At 44.2% G+C, this 21,863-nt stretch overlaps 2 protein-coding genes across 4 annotated transcripts; both read left to right on the forward strand.

Moving 5' to 3' along the window:
- The first annotated feature begins 153 nt into the window (after nt 1-153).
- CUNH1orf50 (chromosome unknown C1orf50 homolog) lies at nt 154-2,135 on the forward strand. Its single transcript, XM_015818864.1, has 4 exons — nt 154-315; nt 1,012-1,098; nt 1,395-1,526; nt 1,630-2,135. The coding sequence occupies exons 1-4, from the start codon at nt 154-156 to the stop codon at nt 1,813-1,815; spliced, it is 567 nt and encodes a 188-aa protein (XP_015674350.1). The 3' UTR covers nt 1,816-2,135.
- Nucleotides 2,136-4,381: 2,246 nt separating this feature from the next.
- Nucleotides 4,382-19,463, forward strand: CDC42 (cell division cycle 42). 3 transcript variants are annotated; one of them, XM_015818854.1, is made up of 6 exons: nt 4,382-4,442; nt 9,651-9,794; nt 10,433-10,505; nt 11,870-11,979; nt 12,260-12,457; nt 18,005-19,463. In XM_015818854.1, exons 2-6 carry the CDS (start codon nt 9,690-9,692, stop codon nt 18,092-18,094), a joined length of 576 nt encoding a protein of 191 aa, XP_015674340.1. In that variant the 5' UTR covers nt 4,382-4,442; nt 9,651-9,689; the 3' UTR covers nt 18,095-19,463. The 3 variants fall into 3 exon arrangements, with proteins under 3 accessions (XP_015674340.1, XP_015674342.1, XP_015674341.1); XM_015818856.1 differs by lacking the exon at nt 18,005-19,463 and adding an exon at nt 16,331-16,563; XM_015818855.1 differs by lacking the exon at nt 4,382-4,442 and adding an exon at nt 7,213-7,358.
- Nucleotides 19,464-21,863: the final 2,400 nt, after the last annotated feature.

The raw sequence follows: 21,863 nt of genomic DNA on the forward strand, positions 1-21,863 counted from the left end.
CTCCGCCGCGGAGTTTCTCTCGACTACATTTCCCAGAACTCCTCAGCCGGCGCCGCTCCTCCCGCCCCGCCTCTATCGCTACGCTTCTGATCGAGACGCACGGGCGGGCGTCCAATAGGAAAGCGGAGTGGGCGGGGCTTATGCTGCCGGGTAATGGCGGCCGGGCGAGAAGCGGGTTTCGCCGCCGTCCCGGTTCCTCCGCCGGACAACTCGGCGCTGGTCGGACGGGGCGCCTCCGAGGGTCTCCAGCTGACCCCCGCGGCTCGAAAGGCGCAGCCGTCGGATCTGGTGGCCTTGGCCGAGCAAGTGGAGAAGGTGAGCGAGAGTGCCTCTGGGCATGTGCAGAGTGCCGGGGGATCTCGGCCCCCGGGGGTGTCCAGAATGAACCCAGGGGAGATTTAGTGGGTTAGGACGAAGGAATCCCAACGATAAGAGTCTATTATTTGGGGTTAATGAAAAAACACACCCCTAATTTTACGAGTATAATATACGACAGGCCCCCAACTCTCCCTTCTTTGGGGAATTGCTGATGACCTGGTTCTTCCCTCCCCCCCCATAGGCATTAGGGGGTTCTTCCTCTGGGGTTTTTATATTATTATTATTATTATTATTATTATTATTATTATTATTATTATTATTGATTTAATCTTCAATTCGATTCACAGTCGGACTGGTAAAAGCTTAACAGTTCAAGTCTTAACAAAAGACTTAAAAGCTGCTAAGGTAACACCTGAGTATATAGGCAGTTTATAGTAAGGTGGCTTTTTGCAAATAATAATAATAATAATAATAATATTAATAGTAATAATAGTAATAATAATATATTTAATCTTCAATTCAATTCACAAATTGGCAGAACCATTGATTTCTTCTTCCATAATCGCTGAGCTTCAATCTGCAAATCGCTTTATTAATATTTCGTTAATATTTACTGTTATTATTTTTATTTAATTTTATTTTGTACGCCAACCCCGAGTTGCTGCTTCAGAGGCAGGCCTTTTCTTTCCCCAGGCGGATGAGTTTGTCCGAGCGAATGCCTGCAGCCGCTTGACCGTCATTGCAGAACAAATCCGATATTTACAAGAACAAGCCAGAAAGGTAAATAGTGGGCACAACGCCAGACCAGAATTATCAAGGTCACTTTAATCCTGGGGGAATTCTGGGAGTTGCAGTCCACACGGCTTAAAGTTGCCGAGGTTGAGAAACATTGTTGTAATTCCTGTCTAGGTAAATTTAATTTTAACAGAAACTGTCTCGGTAATTTAAATTTAACAGAAACTTTTTTCAGTACTTTGAATGGTCACTGAATGGATGGCTGTGAGTTGTAACCCAATATTATAAATCAATCTTTGGCCCATTTTTATGCTCAAAATACGTCCTTGTTTACCTTGTAGGTTCTGGAAGACGCCAAAAGAGACGCCGACCTTCACCATGTGGCCTGTAACTTTGTGAAAAAACCTGGAAATATTTATTACCTGTACAGGAGAGAAACGGGCCAGCGTTACTTCTCCTTGCTTTCCCCAAAGGTATTTATAAGCTGAAAAATGCTGGCGCGATATAAAAGTGGGGTTCGTACACCGTTCCTTTCGGGGGACCTCCTTAACGCGCTCCTTTCTCCCTTCCGTCTAGGAGTGGGGGGCTAGCTGCCCCAGCGAGTTTCTCGCCGCCTACAAACTCCAACACGATCTCTCCTGGACGCCTTCGGACGAGGCAGAGAAGCGAGACGCCCAGCTCAACGTCCTGGAGAAGCTGCTGGACCAACAAACCGTTTTGCCCCCCTGCGGCGAACCCAATTTCCGCGGCCTTACCATGTGATGGCGGTTTGTCACCGGTGCGTGTGAAAAATTAAGGAGACGTTCGGGCTCCTCTTTGCGAACCTCCTTCTCCTGCGTGCCTTCGAGAAACGGAAGGGTCCAAACGACTCGATGACAATTTCCTGTTGGATATCTGAAAAAAATTCCTGATTTTTTGGAATCGGGCAGATTCCAGTTCCCCATCTGTGCGGTTTTAGGCATTTAACGATGGGACAGTGGCCCAAAAAAAGTAATTTAGCGACCTGAAAAAAGTAGTAATTTAGCCTCGATCCGTGTCACCTCCTGCAAGGAACAGTCCAGATTAAGACTGCCTTTCCTTTTTTTCCAAGATGGGAATCCCCTTGCAGAGAAGGTAAGAGGTGGCAGGGGCCTCGGAGGTCATCTAGTCCCACCCCGTTCCCAGGGATAAAATCCACCACGACAAACACGATTGAGCTCCATGGGATAACAATGCACCGTTAATTATATTTATGTCTTGCGTTCCCACTGGAGAAGATTATTTATTTCTGGAATGAAGACATTTGGGTTTTTTGATTTTCATTTTCTCAATAATCCCCTGTGTGGTAGTTTGGACTGGAAGAAAACCACAGTTGTTGTTTTTTTATTTTTTATTTTTTTTTTAATCAGAGGAAGGAAATTTAATTAGGAGTTTCCCATTGCACTGAGGACAAAATTCTCTTCCTATAGCAGATTTATTAAGAATGTTTTAACGAGTGTCCGGTATGGGGCAACAGATCTCGGTCCTAACAGTTTGGATATTAAAAATAAATAAATAAAGAACCTAAAAATGAACATAAACTAGTTGAAATAGAACAAAAGAAAGAAAGAGAAGGAAAAAAAGTAAACATAAAAGTGCAATGAGAAAGAATAAAAAAAAATGCAAAGAAGTTTCCGATTTCCTGTACAGCAAACATAATTACAAAATGATCTTGCTTGATGATTACAAAAAAGCTCCATTTTCTTCCATTTTTTCCCCTATAATCCAAACCATGAGTGTATTTCCCCCCCCCCCCCCCGTTTCATACAAAATGAAATGATTTTGGGTCAGTCTCTCTTTTTTTCTCCCAGCCCAACCCACCTCACAGGGCTGGGAAAATAGGACGCTGAAGGACTACTGGATAAATTTGCTGCCTTGAATTATTTATAAAAATAATGGAATAAAAATCTAATAAAAGTGAAATGTCTACGAGGGGGTTTCCAGTCATCCATAAATGTAGATGCCTTTTCTCTAGAATGGTTGTGGCGTTTAAATTAGTCACACGGTTGTGAAGTGAATCTGGCTTCTTCCACCTTGACTTTGCTTGTCAGAAGGTCGCAAAAAGGGGATCACACGATCCCCGGGGGATACTGCGACCGTCGCAAATACGAGTCAGTTGCCAAGCATCTGAATTTTGATCATGTGACCATGGCAGAGTTTCAGTGGTCGTAAGCATGAAAAACAGTCGCAAGTCACTTTTTTCAGTGGCGTAAATTTGAACAGTCACTAATTGAGGACTTTGCCACTAAGTGACACTTTTTAAAGCAGCACAGAGTTATATATAACTCAAGGCCATTTTTCCTTCACAGGTAGCGAAATATGAATATACACTGCCTGGGCAGCTGAATGCGGGTGGACAGCATATAAAATACGTATATACTTACATGCACACATCTAGCATATAAGTGTCCACGCAGAGGCATGTATGCACACAATATATACACACTATATCTAGCACACACAGAGGCATGCATACGCCTGTGTATTGGTGTGTATACAATTCATATACCCACACGGACATATCTGTGCATGTCCAGTATATACAGGAACTCTGCATCTCGCATTTGTGTGTAGGCAAGGGTTTATATACACACAGAGACATAGATGCAGATAAACTATCGCATGTATATATACACACAGACACACCCACCCACACCCATCAAGGCATACATGCATGCACTAGCCTTTGTGTATACACACATGTAGAGGCATGCTTGCAGATACACATGCACACATATATATATATGAAATGTGTATTTGTGTGTGCATATGTATGTATGTATGTATGTATGTATATCTGTCTATCTATCTCTAACTCCTATCATTTCTCTATATCTATTTATCTTTATATCTATCCATCCAACATCTGTCTGTCTGTCTGTCTGTCTATCTGTCTATCTATCTATCTATCTATCTATCTATCTATCTATCTATATCTATCTATCTATATCTATCTATCTATCTATCTATCTATCTATCTATCTATCTATCTATCTATCTATCTATCTATCTATCTATCTATCTATCTATCTATCTATCTATCTATGTCCCTACCTACCTACCTACCTATCCACACACACACACAAATACACGTGTGCCAGATGCAGGTGACCCCGTACACCCACCTTTAAAGAGGCAACCCCTCCCAGAGAGCGGAGCAGAGCGCCCCCTGCCGGCCCAGTCCACCCGCGGAGGGAGGAGCCTCCCCGGTGGGCGTGGCCTGCGAGGAGCGGGCCTTCCTTTCCCCTCGCGCCGCCTGAAGCCCCGCCTCTGCAGGGACGCGGTGACGTAAGCGCGCCCGCCCGCCCTTGCTGCCCAGGCGAGGAGACCCCGCAGCGAGCTGCCAACGCCCGGCGGAGCAGCGCTCTGAGGTAAAAGAGGCGGCGGCGGCGGCGGGGAGACTCTCGGCCTGGTCGGCGGCGAAGGAGGGCGGGCGAGAAAGGCGAGAGCCGGGCGTCCGCCGCGGTGCGTCCGGGGCGCCCCCGGGTCGGTCGGCGGGAGGGAGGGCGGCCCCCCCTCCGTCCGCCGCCCCAGCTTTTGTGGGGGAGGGGAGCGCGGCCCTTTCCCGAGGGGGAGGGGCGCCCCTACCGGAAGGGGGAGGGGGACGCCGGCGGGACTACAACGCCCATCCTCCCCGGGGCCTGTCCTGGCGCGGGGAGGATGGGAGGCGGGATACCGCTGGCAGGAAGCGGTCGGGGAGGGGGCCGCTTTCCCTTCCCCCCCACCACCACCGGCTCCCCCTCACAGCGGGCGGCGGCCGGGGAGGATGGGCCTTGGAGTTAGGCACGCAGTTCGGGCGGGGAGGGGAGGGAGGCGCTTCTGAGGGGGCAACCGGTGTGTGTGTGTGTGTGTGTGTGTTTGCGCGCGCAAGGAAGGCCGAGCGGGCGAGGAGACCCCCCCTCCGATATGGGGGTCTCCCGTGGGGGGGGGAGGCGCCTGTCTGTATTCGTTCCCCCCCCCGCCGCCGCCGCTCCAGGAAGGGGGCGAAGAGGCCCGGAAGGCCATAGAGAGAGCCGGGCCGCGGGAGGGATCGGCCTCTCTTCCGGCGCTGGGGGAGGGGAGGATAAGGGAAGGACAGGGGGGAGGGGTCCTCCCAGCCGCCTTCCCGGCGTTCGTCGCGGTGGAGGGGGCGGCTGGGAAGAGAGGCCTTCCTTCCTTCCTTCCTTTCCCCTCCTTTCCGTCCTCCTTCCCTCTTTTTCCCCTCCCTCCTTTCCTTCCTCCTTCTCCCCTTCCTTCCTTTGTCCTTTCCCCTCTTCCCCTTCCTTCCTCCTCTCCTTTCTTCCTTCCCCCTCCTTTCCTTCCATCCTCCTTCCTTCCTTTCCTTCCTCCTTCCTTCTTTTTCCCTCCTTCCTTCCCTCTTTTTCCCCTCCCTCCTTTCCTTCCTCCTTCTCCCCTTCCTTCCTTTGTCCTTTCCCCTCTTCCCCTTCCTTCCTCCTCTCCTTCCTTTCCCCTCCTCCCCTTCCTTTCCCCTCCTTTCCTTCCATCCTCCTTCCTTCCTTTCTCCTCCTCCCCTTCCTTCCCTACCATTTTTTTCCCTCACTCCCTCTTCCTCCTCTCCTGGCTTGGAAAGATGGGGCTGGTGGGGGGTTTTTAGGAAAGGGGGCAGATTGACGGTGTGGGAGGGGGAAGGTGGGCAGGTGAGGGGTGGGCCGACTTCCCTATAGGGCCCTGGCTGGACAGCAGACAGGCCAGGAGGCAGCCGGGGATTTCACCCACTTCTGCTAGGCTGCACCATGGGGCTGAAGGCAACCCTGCTCAGCCTCCCCATTAACATCTCAACAGGTTTAAACGTGAACAAAGTGCTGGGAATCCAGTTCAGGGCTCTTTTGCATTGTCCATTGAATGTCAGTCATGAGGGGGTTTTTTGCACTGGAGCTAAACTCCAATTAATTTAGGGAGGAAATAGCCCTTCCTGTACAGTACTGAATGTATGTTGTATATACCCAAAATGTAATGGCCTGCCTCTGGGGTCTGCAAACTTGGCAACTTAAGTCTTGTGGACTTCAACTCCCAGAATTCTCAGGCAGCCATGCGGCCAAATCCGCCAGTCTTAAAAGTTGCTAAATTTGCAGACCCCTAATGGGAGATTTCTGGCTGGTAAGTTTTGACATATTTTCTTTTTGCCCGAATGAGAGGAGGCAAAATGGCAGCACTTGAAGTTTTGCTCCTCTGCCTCATGCAAATTTGCATCTGTGAGGTTTTCTCATTACTGTATTAGAGGAAGCTTCTGCAGCTTTTGAACCCCACTGTTTCAAGGATGGGTGTGTAGCCTTGTATTTCATAGGTTAAAAAGACAGGATTATACTATGTCATCACTAACTTGAATATCTTGCATGATATTTCTCAAGGTCAGAAGTAAAGGGATTGTAAAAGCTCTGATTTAAATAGCACTATAAGTTACATTGGGGAAGATTTTTCCTTAATCCTATAGAATTTTTATAGTTTAAATGCCCATTTATTTTCTTGGTCTAGGATAAAAAATAACTAATGCCTTTAATTTAGAAATAATTTAGGGGAGCCAACAGCATAAATACAGATTATACAGTTATATTGGTAACTAGTATTTAAGCAAGCAGTTATGGGAATCATAAAAGTGAATTCTCTTACATAATGACATGGTGAGTTTTGAGTCAGAGCATTTTTTAAACAATTAGTTTTTCTACGTATTTAAATGGAGATTGGCTCACTTGTAATGTGGAAATGATAGCCCTTTAATGATTGCTCCTTAGAAGTATATAATATTTGTAGAGAGCTAAAACTGAGGTCTCCTTGGTATTCTTTGTGAATGAACTCAGTATATAATTTGTCTCATAATGCTCTGTCCAATATTTTGTTTAGGTCAATATTTTGAATTCATATTTTATTTTCAATCTACAATTGTGTCCCCTGAGTGATACCATACATGGAATTTGGACATTCTGAAAAAAATGAAGCTATGAAGCTACCTTGCCTTCAATTAAACACTTATTCTTTGTAGATTGAACTTGAAGTAGCTCTCTGTATTTATAACATAAAGTTTATGCCTTGTTTTTAAGCTGAATATAGAAAAACTCTGAATTAGAAAGTCCCCATTTTCTATGCCATCTGTTCTGGGAATGCAAAAGAACCTACAAAGAAATCTCATTTTGTTCCCCATCTCAGGATAATAAGAAAGAGTTTCTGTGTTGTTCCTTGACATATGAAGCACTCCAAATGGGCCACACCGAAGCTTAAGTTTTATTACCTATCCAGATTGGGGTGTGTGGACCCAATTGTGTGAAGGAAAGAGATAGGGAGAGGTTTCGAAGGTAAGCACAGCCTGAGATGGCATTGAAGTAAAAGGAGGAGCCCTTAATGTTATCTTTGCTCATTTGAAGGCTGACCTCAGATAGGGGAAGGAGTGGGTGGGCTAAGTGCCTGCAAAAGTTTCTGTTTACCTGTCCTAGCCGGGCACCCATTTTGTGTGGTTGCCAGGCAGGCATAAAGCAGCAGAGCAAGTAACTTGAAGGATTGCAAATCTACTTTTGTTTGTGGTTTGCTTACGTTTTTTAAAATTTCCTTTTTGTTTGCGTTTGCACAGAGGGCTGGAAAATTTCTGCCCATCAGTTTGTGTTGGTGAGTGGGAAGGAAGATCAATCGGCGTGTTGATTTCTCCCCAGTCATATTCCTTTGTGTTGATTGGTCTCTCTCTGATCAGTCATTTTGACCTGAGTCTTAATACCATTTAGATATTCACCCTGTTTTGGAAAAATGTGTTCAAACATGTCATGATAAAAACCTCTCAGGAGTTGTTCAACTTCTGTGCAGAATATGTAATAAAACAGTTTTTTTAGTCCCAGCTTAAATGTCAAGAGATGGATAGCAGTAATTAAATTTGCTTTGCAACGAATCCTATGGTATTTGGCAGTTACTGGAATTGTACATATGCTAAGAATTAGATATTGCTTAATACTGGATGTAGGCTGTCCAATTTCAACCATATTGTATGCTATATATATACTGTACATTTGTGGAGAAAGCAGCGTTATAAGAAGCAAATGTTGATATGATAGGCAATTTCAAGATTTGTTTCCCTAAAGTGGCTTTTGCAGTTGACTGATGGGAATTTGGTCAATGCTCATACTGGTGCTCCAGATGTTTTGGGATTGCACCCAAGGCGTCTATTCCTATTGGTACTATCTTTGCTTTCTTTTGCCACCGTTGTTCTGCTTCTGTTTGCAGATATTTATTATTTTACAACTTCCTCCAGTTTTTCCTCTTCTATTCTTCTCTCTCCAGACAATGTCCACAATCCAGATTTTAAGATGAAATGTAACAAACCTGAGTGAAAAATAATCAGAAGTATATAGATGTTGTACCACAATGTAGAGTAAAGTTTGTGTACAAACAAATAGGCCAGGTTTACTGTGGCTGCATAACAGGGCTCCTGCAGAAAAAAATAATAATCATATATTCTGGGGAGATGTGTCTTGATGAGACTCTAATAAGAAATCTTAGCAAGCTTTTATTATGATTATTATTTACTCCAATTCCCTAAAATGCAACATCAATAGTCCTCAGTATTTTTGCAGTTCTGCTTCCTTGTGGCTGGGCCCGTTGATGTTAAGAAAGATGAAAAGAAACCAGTCAAAGTTCAGTGATGCAGAGGGACACTCCCATTAATAGGAGGGGCCATACAGTATTGTCATTCCTTGGTATAAATCTCTGCTGTTAAAAATAATTCATCTCTACATTTAGATGATGAATGAGCCAACTTCTAAGAACTTCTGGATTTCTTAGAAAAGTTGTCACTGAGGGAATAGGATCATGCATGTGTACGAACCTTGAAGATTTCATCAGAAGAATAAGAAAAAACTGCATCTGGTTTTCCATTCCCCCCCCCCCCAAGAACTGGAATGACTTGTAGCAGAATTTAGAAATTGCACAAGGATTTTGGTGTTGGTAAATTTCAGCATCCTGAAAAAGCATGTTCTTTGGTGTAATGTACAAATGATAGCAATAAGCTGGGATGTGATTGTTACCTCTGAGTGCCTACTTGTAAAAACAGGAAGGGAAGTTCTTGTGGTTAAAACCAGATTCTAACTTTGGCATGAAGTTTAGAGCTAGTACGAAGAATAAAAGTTTTACATTGTACTGCACAATGTGTAATATAACGTACTTACATTGTACTACATAACCTCTTGTTTCATATTCCTGCTTTATAGAAAAACCTGTACAAGGCTTATTATGCAAATGCTGTCATTTTCTGTTTGGGGGGGGAAAGAGAGCTTTCAGCTTCTTGTTAGTCGTGATTTAGAGCCTTTTCATCAATGTTTCTATCACCCAGGATCCCTTGTGAAAAGCAATTTTTTGTGGGATTTCCTGGAACTTTCCTTGCGAGGGAACAAAACTAAAGTATAATTTGGAATCTTATAATCAGCTAGATTATGTGGGGAAAATGGTTTTACTCTCCCCTTCATGATCCCATTCTCTTTGATCTGCTTTTTGGGGGTTCTATCACTGTAGCTGAATATCTTGAGAGGCCTATGCAGAAAATGCAATGCTGAAATATTTTCTATCCTTCACGTAATTAATTACATTACATAATGTTTTTTTTCCAGATTAATTTTGGACCTGTTATTTAGCAAGAAACTTGAACTATGCAGACAATTAAGTGTGTCGTTGTGGGAGATGGTGCTGTTGGTAAAACATGTCTTCTAATTTCTTATACAACAAATAAATTTCCCTCTGAATATGTACCAACGGTGAGTAAAAAGGTGGTACTTCCTTTTTTTCTTGTACAAAGTTAAGGAACAGAGAATTATGTCACTGCTAATTAGACATATATGTATGAAATAAAGCCTGCGTGACAAGTGACAAGTGTGATACTTTCCTTAAGCTTTCAGGCTTAAGGAAAACCTAGCATTCAGTTTCCTGGTATGTTTCACTACTTGGAAAATTATTTAAACCAAGATATTTAATCTATAACAACATTGTATTTTAAAATGTCAAATGTCAGAATGCTAGTTTTTCTTAAAAGGCCTTTGCTTTGTAGGTGGGAATCTTAAAGTATTGTAATTACATGCTGACTTAATTGTTTGATTAAAAATAATGGTTCTGAGTAAAGCAGGTTGGGTCCTATGATCACTGTTGCTGTTGCCTGTTGGTTAAGGATATATTTTGCTGATTAACTTAGTGATAGCAAACTCTGAAAGGAGATAATTGCTTTTCCCAACTTGATTAGACTGTTATTGAAACCCATTAGCGATGGATGGATTTGTTCTGCTGCATTCTTCCAGGTTCATATTTCTGTATAAATAGTTGATTTGAGTCCCAGGTATGTTTTGTGTTTGGAAGAGAATAATTGATTCTGAAAGTTGTTTCTTGTCTATTAACTCTCCAGGTGTTTGATAACTATGCTGTAACAGTGATGATCGGCGGGGAGCCGTATACCTTAGGCCTGTTTGATACAGCAGGTAACTGCTTTTCAATTGTTCATCCTTTGATGAAGAAGATGATGTGGGTTTATAGTGACTGTTGATTTTGGGTTTTTTTTTTAATAAATAAACTTCAATTTATAAGTGTGCCAGATATCAGAGTAATATTATATCTGCCCAAACTGGTATAGTATAAAGAATGCTAGTTTGTTTGTTGTCCCTTTCCACCCCCTTGTCCTTTTGTGGGACTGCCTTTTAATTAATTTGTAAGCTGTTTTGGAAGCCTCTCTAGCAGAGGAAAGGAATAAAATACTACTTGGTGGATAGTTCTTGCTTTTCTCCTGTATCCTCTTTAAAATCCCTTCCAGCCCTAGGATTCTATGAATACAATGAGTGAATCCACCAGAATTTCTTAGTTGGGAAATGACACACAGCTGTCATTTCCTGCTTTGCATATCTCAGTTTGCAAGTGTGGCAGATCCCCAGATAGTAAGGAAACTTTTAGGGAATGTACAGCTTTCTCAGAAGCGGGATCCCCTTCTGCTTCTTTGGGGAATAGATAGTGATCTGCAACATTAAATTTATTTACCCAGCCTCGCCTTGATCTCTCCGGAGAAAGTGGAGAATGACAGTATGTTGTGTCTGGCCTTGGAGTAAGCCTTGATTTTTCTGCCCAAGGGTAGATAACTCTGCCATTCATCCTGTTATGAGCCGCAATCTGAAAGTGCAACTAAATTTTATTCTGGGAACTACATTCCGCTAATTTACATGGTATCGTTTGGGATTCTTGAGTCATGGGGTGGAAGCGGATGCTTCCCTTGGGCATGTGCACAGCTTAAACTTTGAGTTGCCTGAAAGAAGAGAGAGCAATTTTGCTGAAATCTCTTCAGTAAGAATTCCTTTCTCAGACCGATCTACCAGAGTTAAAATTCTAACAGATGTACAGCTAGCCCTTTCTTTAGTGACCGTTCGGAGTTACGACGGCCCTGTAAAAAAGTGACCTAGGACTATTTTTCACACGACCGTCCCGCAGGGTCACGTGATCAACACTCAGACGCTTGGCCACTGACTCGTATTTATGACGGTCGCAGTGTCCCGGGGTCAGGCCATCCCCTTTTGCGACCTTCTGACCAGCAAAATCCATGGGGAAGCCAGATTCACTTCACAAACCATGTGACTCAAACTTCACAACCGGAAGTGATTCACTTAACAACTGTGTGCGAGAAAGGTCGTAAAAGTCACTTAACAAATTTCTCACTTAGCAACATCAAAAAAATTTCGGTCGATTGTCGTAAATCGAGGGCTACCTGTATACCTAGATAAAATTTTGTTCTTTGTACCCTTTCCTCCACCCCGTGACCGGGTTTCTAACGTCGGTCTCTCTTATTTTTTTTTTCCCCCAGGACAGGAAGATTATGACAGATTACGGCCCCTCAGCTACCCACAGACAGATGTGTTTCTGGTCTGCTTCTCTGTGGTCTCGCCCTCTTCGTTTGAGAACGTTAAGGAAAAGGTGAGAGGGTCCGGGCTGCAAATGTTTTTAATCCGTGGTGTTCCCTCAGCTGGGTTGCTTTCCGGAGGACGTTTCATTACCAAACTAGGGTATTGAACCAGTTTGGTTATGACTCGTCTACAAGGGAAAAGAAGCACGATTTGAGAGTGACTCCATCGTTCCATCCTGAGCTGCAAATATTCTCTTCTGTCGCGGCTTTTAACCCTCACGGCAACAACCCCAGTGCCTCCCTTCGCGTGGTTGATTTTTACCTTGTGACCGGTACGTTTTCCCTCTTCAGTGGGTCCCTGAGATCACTCACCATTGTCCGAAGACTCCATTTCTGCTCGTCGGGACGCAGATTGATCTCAGAGACGACCCCTCCACGATTGAGAAGCTTGCCAAGAATAAGCAGAAGCCCATCACTCCTGAGGCAGCGGAGAAACTGGCCCGGGACTTGAAGGCCGTCAAATACGTGGAATGCTCTGCGCTCACACAAGTAAGCCCCCTCTTTAAATCCATCCGCATGGCTGTTGTTAGCAAGAGGGGGGGGACCTCAGAGGGCGATGGGGGTTGGCAGGTTTGAAATTCCTCTTGGAAGATTCTCGTGGTTGGTTTTGTGCTGCGTTCGGAAATTCTCACAGTAGGGATCCGATAACCCGTCAAATCTTTCGGAACAATTTTTGCACCTGGTGTAAAAACAAAACAACAGCCCATCAAATTGGATTGCACAGAGCAAACGACGAGGGTGTCACCGTTAATTAACCATTAAGGGCACCGAAAGAATAAATTCCAACCATTGCTATTTAATTTCCCACCGATTTGGAACCTGATTGCCGGCGGAGCCGGTATCTCCATATATCCTGAGCTCTTCGTAGACAAGTCGGATAATTGCCAAGGCAGAAGGAGTGGGTGGCAGCTTAAAACAAGCGGTTAGGCTTGTCGGGCAACCCCGAATCTCTGTCAGCCTCACCCTGCAGAATTTTAACTGGATGTCTCATGAGGATTGTGGTCTTGGATGCCAATGGAAAGGGTTTTGTATGGATGCATTTGTCATGGTGTCTAGTTCGTTGCCGGATAATTGCGCTCTCCTAGCTCAGGGCTCCTAGAGAAACAGATCAGCGATGGCAGGAGACAGGGAGGGGCGACGATGGTGATGGCGGGCAGGTGAAATTGGTGGGATGGAGGAAGGGCAGGGGGGGCCCAACTGCCCGAGTTTCAAAGTGTGATGATTACAAACACAGCCTCACAATTGCGAAATGCTGTCGAAAACTGAGCACCTTCAGGGAATTACCGAAGAGCCAAAGGGTGGTACTACTTACATACACACAGTTTTAAATTGTAGCCCTCGGAGTTCTCACCCGGCATTAAAAGGACGAGGTGGGGGAATAAATGACAGGTAGTCCTTGACTTACCACCACAAGGGACCCCCAAATTTCTGTTGCTAAGCGAGACACTTGTTAAGTGGGTTTTGCCCCGTTGAACGAACTTCCTTGCCACATCGGTTAAGGGAATCGCTGCATTTGTTCAATTAGTGACCTGGTCGTTAAGTGAATCTGGCTTCCCCCTTGACTTGGCTTCTCAGGTCGCAAAAGGGGATCACGTGATCCTGGGACACTGCGACTGTCATAAATAGGAGTCAGTTGCCAAGCGTCTGAATTTTGATCGTGGGGATGCTGCAACGGTCATAAGTGTGAAAAACGGTCATGAGCCCCTTTTTTCAGTGCCGTTGTAACTTCAAACAGTCACTAAGTGAACTGTTGTTAAGTCAAGGACTACCTGTAATGGACCACATTATAATGTCAGTGAGGGAAAGCTTTGGCAATGTTTTCTTCAAGGGGGGGGGAGGTGGAGACAGAGAATGTGTCTCCCGTATTTAGACATATTTTTGAGAAGGAGCTTGGCCTTTTGGAGTGCAAAATGTAAAATAAGCAGCAGAAATCAAGGTACGTACAGAGGAACTTAATTCTTGCACTTGGGTAGGAAGAAAAACCATAGCAAATGTGGTTAGCTTTAAAAGAAAGTTGTTATTGTTTTAAAGCACATAAGGAAGGGGAAATAAAAAGAAGAAGAGCAGAAGTAACCAAACAGAAGTAAAAAGAAACAGAAACATGTTTGATGCAAGCAGCAATTCAGCCTCGTTTTAAAATAAACTTCCAATTGTCGAATCTTTCTCGATTTCAAGTGTTGTGGCTACGTACAGCCTAGAATACATTCTAGTGCAATTTAAATGTTCCTGCTGGTTTTCTTAAAAGATAGGATCAGTAAAAAACAACAACCATTAATTAAATACTATGCTTAATCTCTAGAATGCTTCTGCTTAAAAAGGCAGATTAAAATAAATATATGCATATGAAATGGCAGTCATGTTTAGAATTAATCGTGTCTCTTTAACATGAATATGTTCAGATTTTTTTTCTCCTATATATCAAGAAGACCTACAGTCGGTAGCACTCAATTTATTCTGAAACCATGTAAAATCCTTTCTGAAACGGAAGATTTTTAATTATGTTAAGGTGCTAGGTATTAAAATGTATCATAGTGTCAATTATAAATCAGTTATACTTCGACAATTCTAATAAGGGAATAATGCATACTTTTGCTAGGAAATACCGTACCTGATACGTAAATAGGAAATCTGATTCAGTGGCTTGTTTCATGTCACATTAGCTTCCTAGGAGCAATTAGTTGGTCCTAAAACTCCAAAATTCTCATTTTTCTTGCAAAACGAGCTTTTAGAGAGCCTTTTCATAAATACTCAGATGCTTGAAAGCTTTTCTGGAGACCATTGTACTAGGGAAGAGGGCTTTGGGAATACACAGGTCATAAAAGATTCTCAGGTCATTCTGACAAGATCATTTTGTATCTCACAGTAGATTTAGACAGATCTAGTTTCACAGCTGGCTACGGCGGGTGGCGTTTCTTTTCTTAGAAAACAGTCTGTTGCTGCAGATCGGGGCTTTGCGTGCTGATGTGACTTTTGCCCACAGAAGCAAGGCATTTTATTTGAACCAATTTTATTTTTGTTTTGATTTCTGTCTGCCTTATTCCTGGGATGTCTGCAACTGCTGGAGTTGACCTGAGAATCCCAGAGGTTGAATTTCTCGCGCTGGAACCGCTGAGCTGCCGTAGTTTTCCCTCGCCCCCAGAAAATTGGGAGGGAGCTGCCTAAACACGAATGTAATTAATTTCCCCTGGAAGTATGGGTTTCTTGGTAGCAAATTAATGCCTTCTTGGGTAGCAGCCTTCCAGGCGTACGGGAACAGCTGTTGGAAAAAGGTTTGGGCCTTTCTCTAATTTTACTTTGCGTGTGGAGGGCTGAAATATTAAAGCCAGCGCGCAGATTATTTATTTAGTCAATCGTATCTGCATAGACTCCCATCTCACAAGAAAGTAACTCTGAAAGGGGGGGGGGGCTGAGAGTAGTAAGTGAAGAATTGCCCCAAAGAAGAGGGAGTCAAGCTATTCTCCAAAGCACTAGAAGGCAGGACAAGAAGCAATAGATGGAAACTAATCAAGGAGAGAAGCAACCTAGAACTAAGGAGAAACTTCCTGACAGTGAGAACAATTAATCAGTGGAACCCCTTGCCTCCAGAAGTTGTGGGTGCTCCAACACTGGACGTTTTTAAGAAGAGATCGGACAGCCACTTGTCTAAAATGGTATAAGGTTCCTGCTTGAGTAGGGGGTTGGACTAGATGACTTCCAAGGTCCCTTCAAACTTTATTATTATTATTATTATTAATTGGAAACGGCTACCCTTTGACGGCTGGTTCACCCTATCCAGTGAATTTTGGTAACACATTGCAGTAGGAAATGTTGGTAAGCACTCTCCTCCTTTTCACACTTCCGTAGTCAAACCTGGTTGGTTTCCGTCGAGGGAGCTGGCTGGCGGTAACTCTGGTGAAGAAACCATCCTGTGGTTTGTAGGGCTCACGCTTAGTGGTATCGTAAGTGCTTTTGAGCAGAACGAGAGTCCTTTGGGCCTGGACCTTTTTTTGAAGCCTCCAGCTACACAAAACCAGGTTGTTTTCTTCCCCTCTGTGGATGTGCTTTAGACCAGAGCGAAGAAGTTGGAGTCTTAATGTCACATTTAAGTAAAGGCCTCTATTTATAGCAATGGAAACCTGGAGTTCGGGTGGAACGCATGCTAACCCCTTGTGCTCTGCTTGCCTGTCTTTTCTCCCTCCGAAGATCTACTTTGTGCCAAAAGTAAATCTCCTTCATTGAACGCCTTTCGTTCCCGAATGCTCTTTGTATCTGCTTGCTAGCGTGTGTGTGTGTGTGTGTGTGTGTGTGTGTGTGTGTGTGTCTATCTCTCTCTAACCCTCTAACCAGGCTACTATCTTTTTCTCCTCTCCCTCTGTCTTATAGAGAGGTCTGAAGAATGTATTTGATGAGGCTATCCTAGCTGCTCTCGAACCCCCGGAAACTCAACCCAAACGGAAATGCTGTATATTCTAAAAACAGTTTCCTCTTTTTTTTTTTTTTCATTTCTTCCTTTCCTCCTTTCTTGTTGCTGCTTCCTCTATCCTGCTGTAGAAAGTTGGTTGAAAAACAAAAACAAAACGCCACCACCATCACCAATAAAACCATCCTGAATGAAAGAAGCTGTGTCTTTTACTTCATGTCTTAGAGCAAACTCTGTATTAGCTTTGAGGGTTGGGAAGGGATTAGAAACTGCATTTAATAAAATAAAAATAAAAATTGGGTGTGGCTACGAAATATGAAAATAGACCCATTCAAATGTGCTTTTGGGTTGCTGGCTCTTTAATAAGCTATACGAGTAGGTCTCTCAGAGATGCCGTGGTAGCTTTGCTTAGAATAATAAAAAAAAATTGGGAGGAATAATTGAAAAAATAATGGTAGGATTTTTATATCTCAATGAAAAGGACTGTACAATCTTATTTCTCTTCCTCCCTCCCTCCTTCCTCCCTCCCTCCTTCCTCTCCTCTCTTTCTCAATTGTATTTGCATGATGATTGTACCTGACATGCTGACCTGCAAGTAATACTAAAATGATTTTTTTTCCTCTGTGCAGTGGGTTTTTGCTATACTTTTGGCTGTTTGTGATGTCGTGCAGTGTTTGTTGGGGTTCTGGGGGGCGGTGTTTGGGGCGCGCGCGCTCCTTTGACGAGGGCCGACATCTGTTTTCCAGTGACATGGTGATAATCACTTTGATTCCTTCTTTAAAGCTTGCACTGTAAACATGTAAAGCTTTTCTCTGGGGGAGGGGGGGGGAAAGAAACCTCATACTTTTTTTTGACCTCTGTTGTCCAAACGAAGGAAATGATCTCCAATTGTAGTACCTGAACATTTCAAAAATTAAAAAAAATAGCTGTTTGTATAAATGCCTGATGAAGCATTATTCCTGTTTGCTTTCATTTGCTTCAGTTTTAACACCTTTTGCGCTCCAACCTGTTTTATTTTCTCATGCTGGGACCGGTTTTGACTCTATACCATCCACTGTTTCTGAGTCCTCCTTTGCTGCTTCAGTAACTGCTGATCGGGGTTTTCCATCAAACTTTGGGGGGGTGGGGGAAAGGATCCCACGTTCTCGCTTCTGATCTAACCTGGTTGACCCTTTCCCTAAAACTCACTTCTCCTTTCTTTTCAAACCCCGGGGTAATAACGCATATTCTCAAAGGTGACGATCAGACACACTTGCTTTTATTTCTTCACACACTCCTGTACAATCAGCGAGTGCCCGCTTCATGCTCTCTCTCTCTCTCTCCAAGATTTTCAAATTTGGGGGTGCTCGGGCTTACTTTCTTGCCTTTAAGCATGGGGGGGGGCTTCGCATCTTAAAACTTCAAGCTCCTTTTCAATAACTCGGTCCAGGCCCTATGAAATCCATAACGCACACCTGGCTAGGAATATTGCTTCATAGCAGAGTCGTCCCCCCCGCTCCCCGTTTTCCTCCAAACTCGGTTTTTAATTTTGTCTTTGTTGGGTTCTTTTTTTCCCCTTTGTTTGTTTGTTTTAAATTCTGTTTGCTTTGAATAACCCAGACAATGAGACCGCCCCTTTCTCTTTGCCCCCTTTTCAGAAAGGACTAAAGAATGTATTTGACGAAGCGATACTGGCTGCTCTGGAGCCCCCGGAACCGAAGAAGAGCCGTAGGTGCGCGCTGCTATGAACGTCTTTGCCTCTTCACGGCCCCTCCTGCCAAGCCTGGTGTTGATGTCATACTAAAAGCAATGTTGAAATCAAAACTAAAAAGAGTCAGATTTTTCCAATATTTTCATTTTTTTTTTTAAATTTTTATTTTTTCCCCCCTCCCAATCATGACAAAATGCCGTGCGCCCTTTCCCCGTCGCGCTCTCTGTAGGAAAGGCGAAGCCATTCGCCCTTTTCTTCCAGTGCCCTTCAGTTAGACTAATTCTTTTTAAGAAACCAACATAGAGTAATGTATCTCGACACTGATTAGTACTAGGTTTCTTTTTTCTTTTTTGTTTTTGTTTACTGTTCAATTTGTTTTTGTGTTTGTTTGTTTGTTTTTGAGATTCAGGCATGCTTAAATGATTTTTGTTCTTCCTGTAACGGACTAACTCTTAAGTCTCTAGCCTTCAGACCCTCTTCCACCCCTGCTAGGCTGGCCGTATTTTGGAGCCTGTTGTGTTATTTCCGCAGCCAGCTTCCAAGTGAAGGGTTGAGCAGGCTTCAGTCCGCGGGGCAGATTCTGCGAGCTGAGAGCGGCTGTCCCAAAACTGGTGCTCCTTTTGAAGGGAGGTGTCAGTTCATCTCCTCTGAAGCGGCATCTCCTCTGAAGTTGCCTTGGCGCTCTCTCGTGTTCCCTTCTTTCCTCCAAAGCAGGTCGGGAACCTCGGCCCTCTCTTTTCGAAGACACAAAAATCTCAATTAGCCCGTCGTCGGTCCATTCAGCCAAAAGCTTTTTTTTTTTGGTGTGTCTGTGTGTGTCTGCGCGCGTTTATTCCCACTGGGGGAAGCCCACTCGGTTTTGCCAATTGCTGATGTTTTTGAGGGTTTTTTTTGTTGTTAGTTGAGTTTCACAAAAAAACAAAACCAGCACACCTGGCAATATATGAGATGTTTAATGGAAAAGAGAGAAGAGCCTGCTTTTATAAAGGCCATTTCAAGTTTCTGGGGTCTGTTCTTCCACCATCCGTTCTCTTGGTAAGAAGAGGCTTCCCGCGATCAGCAATATTACGTATCTCTGCCTTCAGCTGTTGGAGAGTTGGAAAGACACCGAAAGAGACACGGAGAAGATAACGTCAGTAGGGTATGGCGAAGGCTGGCAGAAGCTGTGATCAAACCAGGCCCCATCCTTGGTCTCCTGATGGGTGAGGATCTCTTAACTCCAGTGTTCGTAGGGATCTTCCCAAAATACACCCCTGGCTTAATAACTTCTCAGATCTACCCAGATTCTAATTCTTGTAGACTCATTAGTGTTGAACTGATGCTTTTTTCCCCCCTCTCCATGTCTGAGTTCTTTGTATATGCCTTTTTTTTTTCCAGATGTATTAAACATAAAACTATCTTCACAAGCCCGGCTAAGCATAGTTTCTTCTACCTGCCCTTTCCTTCATTGGCACCTCAGTCTTTGTGTTCTTTAAAATAAGCCCAATATCCACTTAAAAAACGTCTCCAGCTGTTGAAATCTTCGCTCCCTCCCCTGGAATTCATTTTGCATCTCCTAATTCCCTCTCTGCTGACTGGGGCCTTCTTAGCCGACATCGTCCCATTTTAGAAGATAGTTGAATGAAACTCTTGTGTATGTGTGTGGTCACCGCCCTGCCGAAGCATGGCTTGGCTGGGGGATTCTGGGAGTTGAAGTCTGCCCGTCTTTAAAAGAGCTGACGTTGATTAGATAAACCCCTGGGCAGTCCTAATAAAGTTTGCCTGCGGAGTGTGCTTTTTTTTTCCAAACGGCAAAATTGGAACTTAAAAATTGCCAAGCTCAGCTCTGCACTTTTGGGAAAAGAACCACTAGATGGGGGAACCGAGCCAGTTTAGCCCGCTCCATTCCCCCACCCCCAAATTTCTGTTGTGGAATATATAATTTTAAGGGAGGTCTGGCTGAATCCAGAAGCCTCCAGCTCTAATAGTTTATATTTCCAGCAACTTTCCGGAACAGCGTTGGCTGCATCCCAAAGACCGGCTGCCAAGTTGTTTACATCAACAAGAAATTTTCTGGAAAGACCCACAAAACAGCTGGGCCCGGATGTGCGAGGGGAACCAGAGTCTGCCAGGGGAAATTCACCGGGGGGGTGTGTGAGTGGGTGGGCGTACTGTCCTTGCAGAATCCAGTGTGGCCCTTGAGTTGACAGGGGCCTCCATCTTACAAAGACGTGAGCATACAGGTCGGCCAAAACTGAGGCCAAGATTTCCGTTGCTAAGTGAGACAGTTGCTAAGTCAGCTTCGCCCCGTTTTACAAACTTCCTTGCCACCATTGTTAAGGGGGAATCCCTGCAGTTGTTAAAAGTTAGCTACATGGTTGTTAAGCGTCCCGCGTGGACTTGGCTTGTCGGGAGGGAGGTCCCCAAAGGAGAATCACATGAGCCCTGGGACACTGTGACCGTCATAAATGTGAGTCGGTTGCTGAGCATTCGAATGTAAATCACATGACCGCAGGGACGATGCGACGGTTGTATGTGTGAAAACGGTCCTCAATAATCCTGCATTCTAACCACAAGGAAGGAAGGAAGGAAGGAAGGAAGGAAGGAAGGAAGGAAGGAAGGAAGGAAGGCAATAGCAACAGCCCTTAGACTTATACACCGCTTCACAGTGCTTTGCAGCCCTCTCTAAGCCGTTTTACAGAGTCAGCTTTTTGCACCCAACAAACTGGGTCCTCATTTTATCGATCTCAGAAGGATGGAAGGCTGAGTCAATCTTGAGGCGGTCAGGATCGAACGTCTGGCAGTCGGCAGAGTTAGCCTGACCACTGGAAGGACGGAAGGACGAGTCCATCTCGAAGACAGTCCCTCTCTCCGCTTTTCCTCCAAAGCTTTTGCAGCCCCAAGGAAGGCCACCAGAACTGAGCGAAACACACACACACACACACACACACACACACACACACACACACACACACACAGACCCCTGCTCCAAAAATCACATTGGCAGCTTCTAGCATTTTGTTTTCACGGTGACCTGCCCAATTGCCTCTTTGGGAGGGCACCCACCCACCCTGCGAGAGACAGAGAAGAGCGAGCTCTGCCCTGCTCTTCTATTGTTGCCTGTCGCAATTCCCGCCAGCAGCCAAAAATAGCGGTGGATTTATCGTCCCCATTTAAAGCCCGCTGATCTGCTTGCCCTCCGCACATCCTGAGGCAGTGAATTCCACAGGTTAACCACTTAGACACTTGTCAAAAAGTCCTCCTTTTGCTCTGTCTTGGATCTTGTTGCATTAGATCCCTGAGAATTTTAGGAAGTTTGCAGCTTTCTTTCTTTCTTTCTTTCTTTCTTTCTTTCTTTCTTTCTTTCTTTCTTTCTTTCTTTCTTCTTTCTCTTTTTCTTCCTTTCTCTCTCTCTCCCTTTCTCCTCCCCTTCCTCTTTCCCTTTCTCTTTTTCCCTTCCTTTCTTTCTTTTTCTCTTTCTTTCTTTCTTTCTTTCTTTCTTTCTTTCTTTCTTTCTTCTTTCTCTTTTTCTTCCTTCCTTCCTCTCTCTCTCCCTTTCTCCTCCCCTTCCTCTTTCCCTTTCTCTTTTTCCCTTCCTTTCTTTCTTTCTTTTTCTTTCTTTCTTTCTTTCTTTCTTTCTTTCTTTCTTTCTTTCTTTCTTTCTTTCTTTCTTCTTTCTCTTTTTCTTCCTTCCTTCCTCTCTCTCTCCCTTTCTCCTCCCCTTCCTCTTTCCCTTTCTCTTTTTCCCTTCCTTTCTTTCGCTCTCTTTTCTCTCTTCTGCAGCCAGTTGCACAGTATTTTTTATTATTATTATTATTATTATTTTT

The sequence above is a fragment of the Protobothrops mucrosquamatus genome, unplaced genomic scaffold (genome assembly GCF_001527695.2).
Source record: "Protobothrops mucrosquamatus isolate PMUCROS unplaced genomic scaffold, P.Mucros_1.0 scaffold805, whole genome shotgun sequence".
Lineage (NCBI taxonomy): Eukaryota > Metazoa > Chordata > Lepidosauria > Squamata > Viperidae > Protobothrops > Protobothrops mucrosquamatus.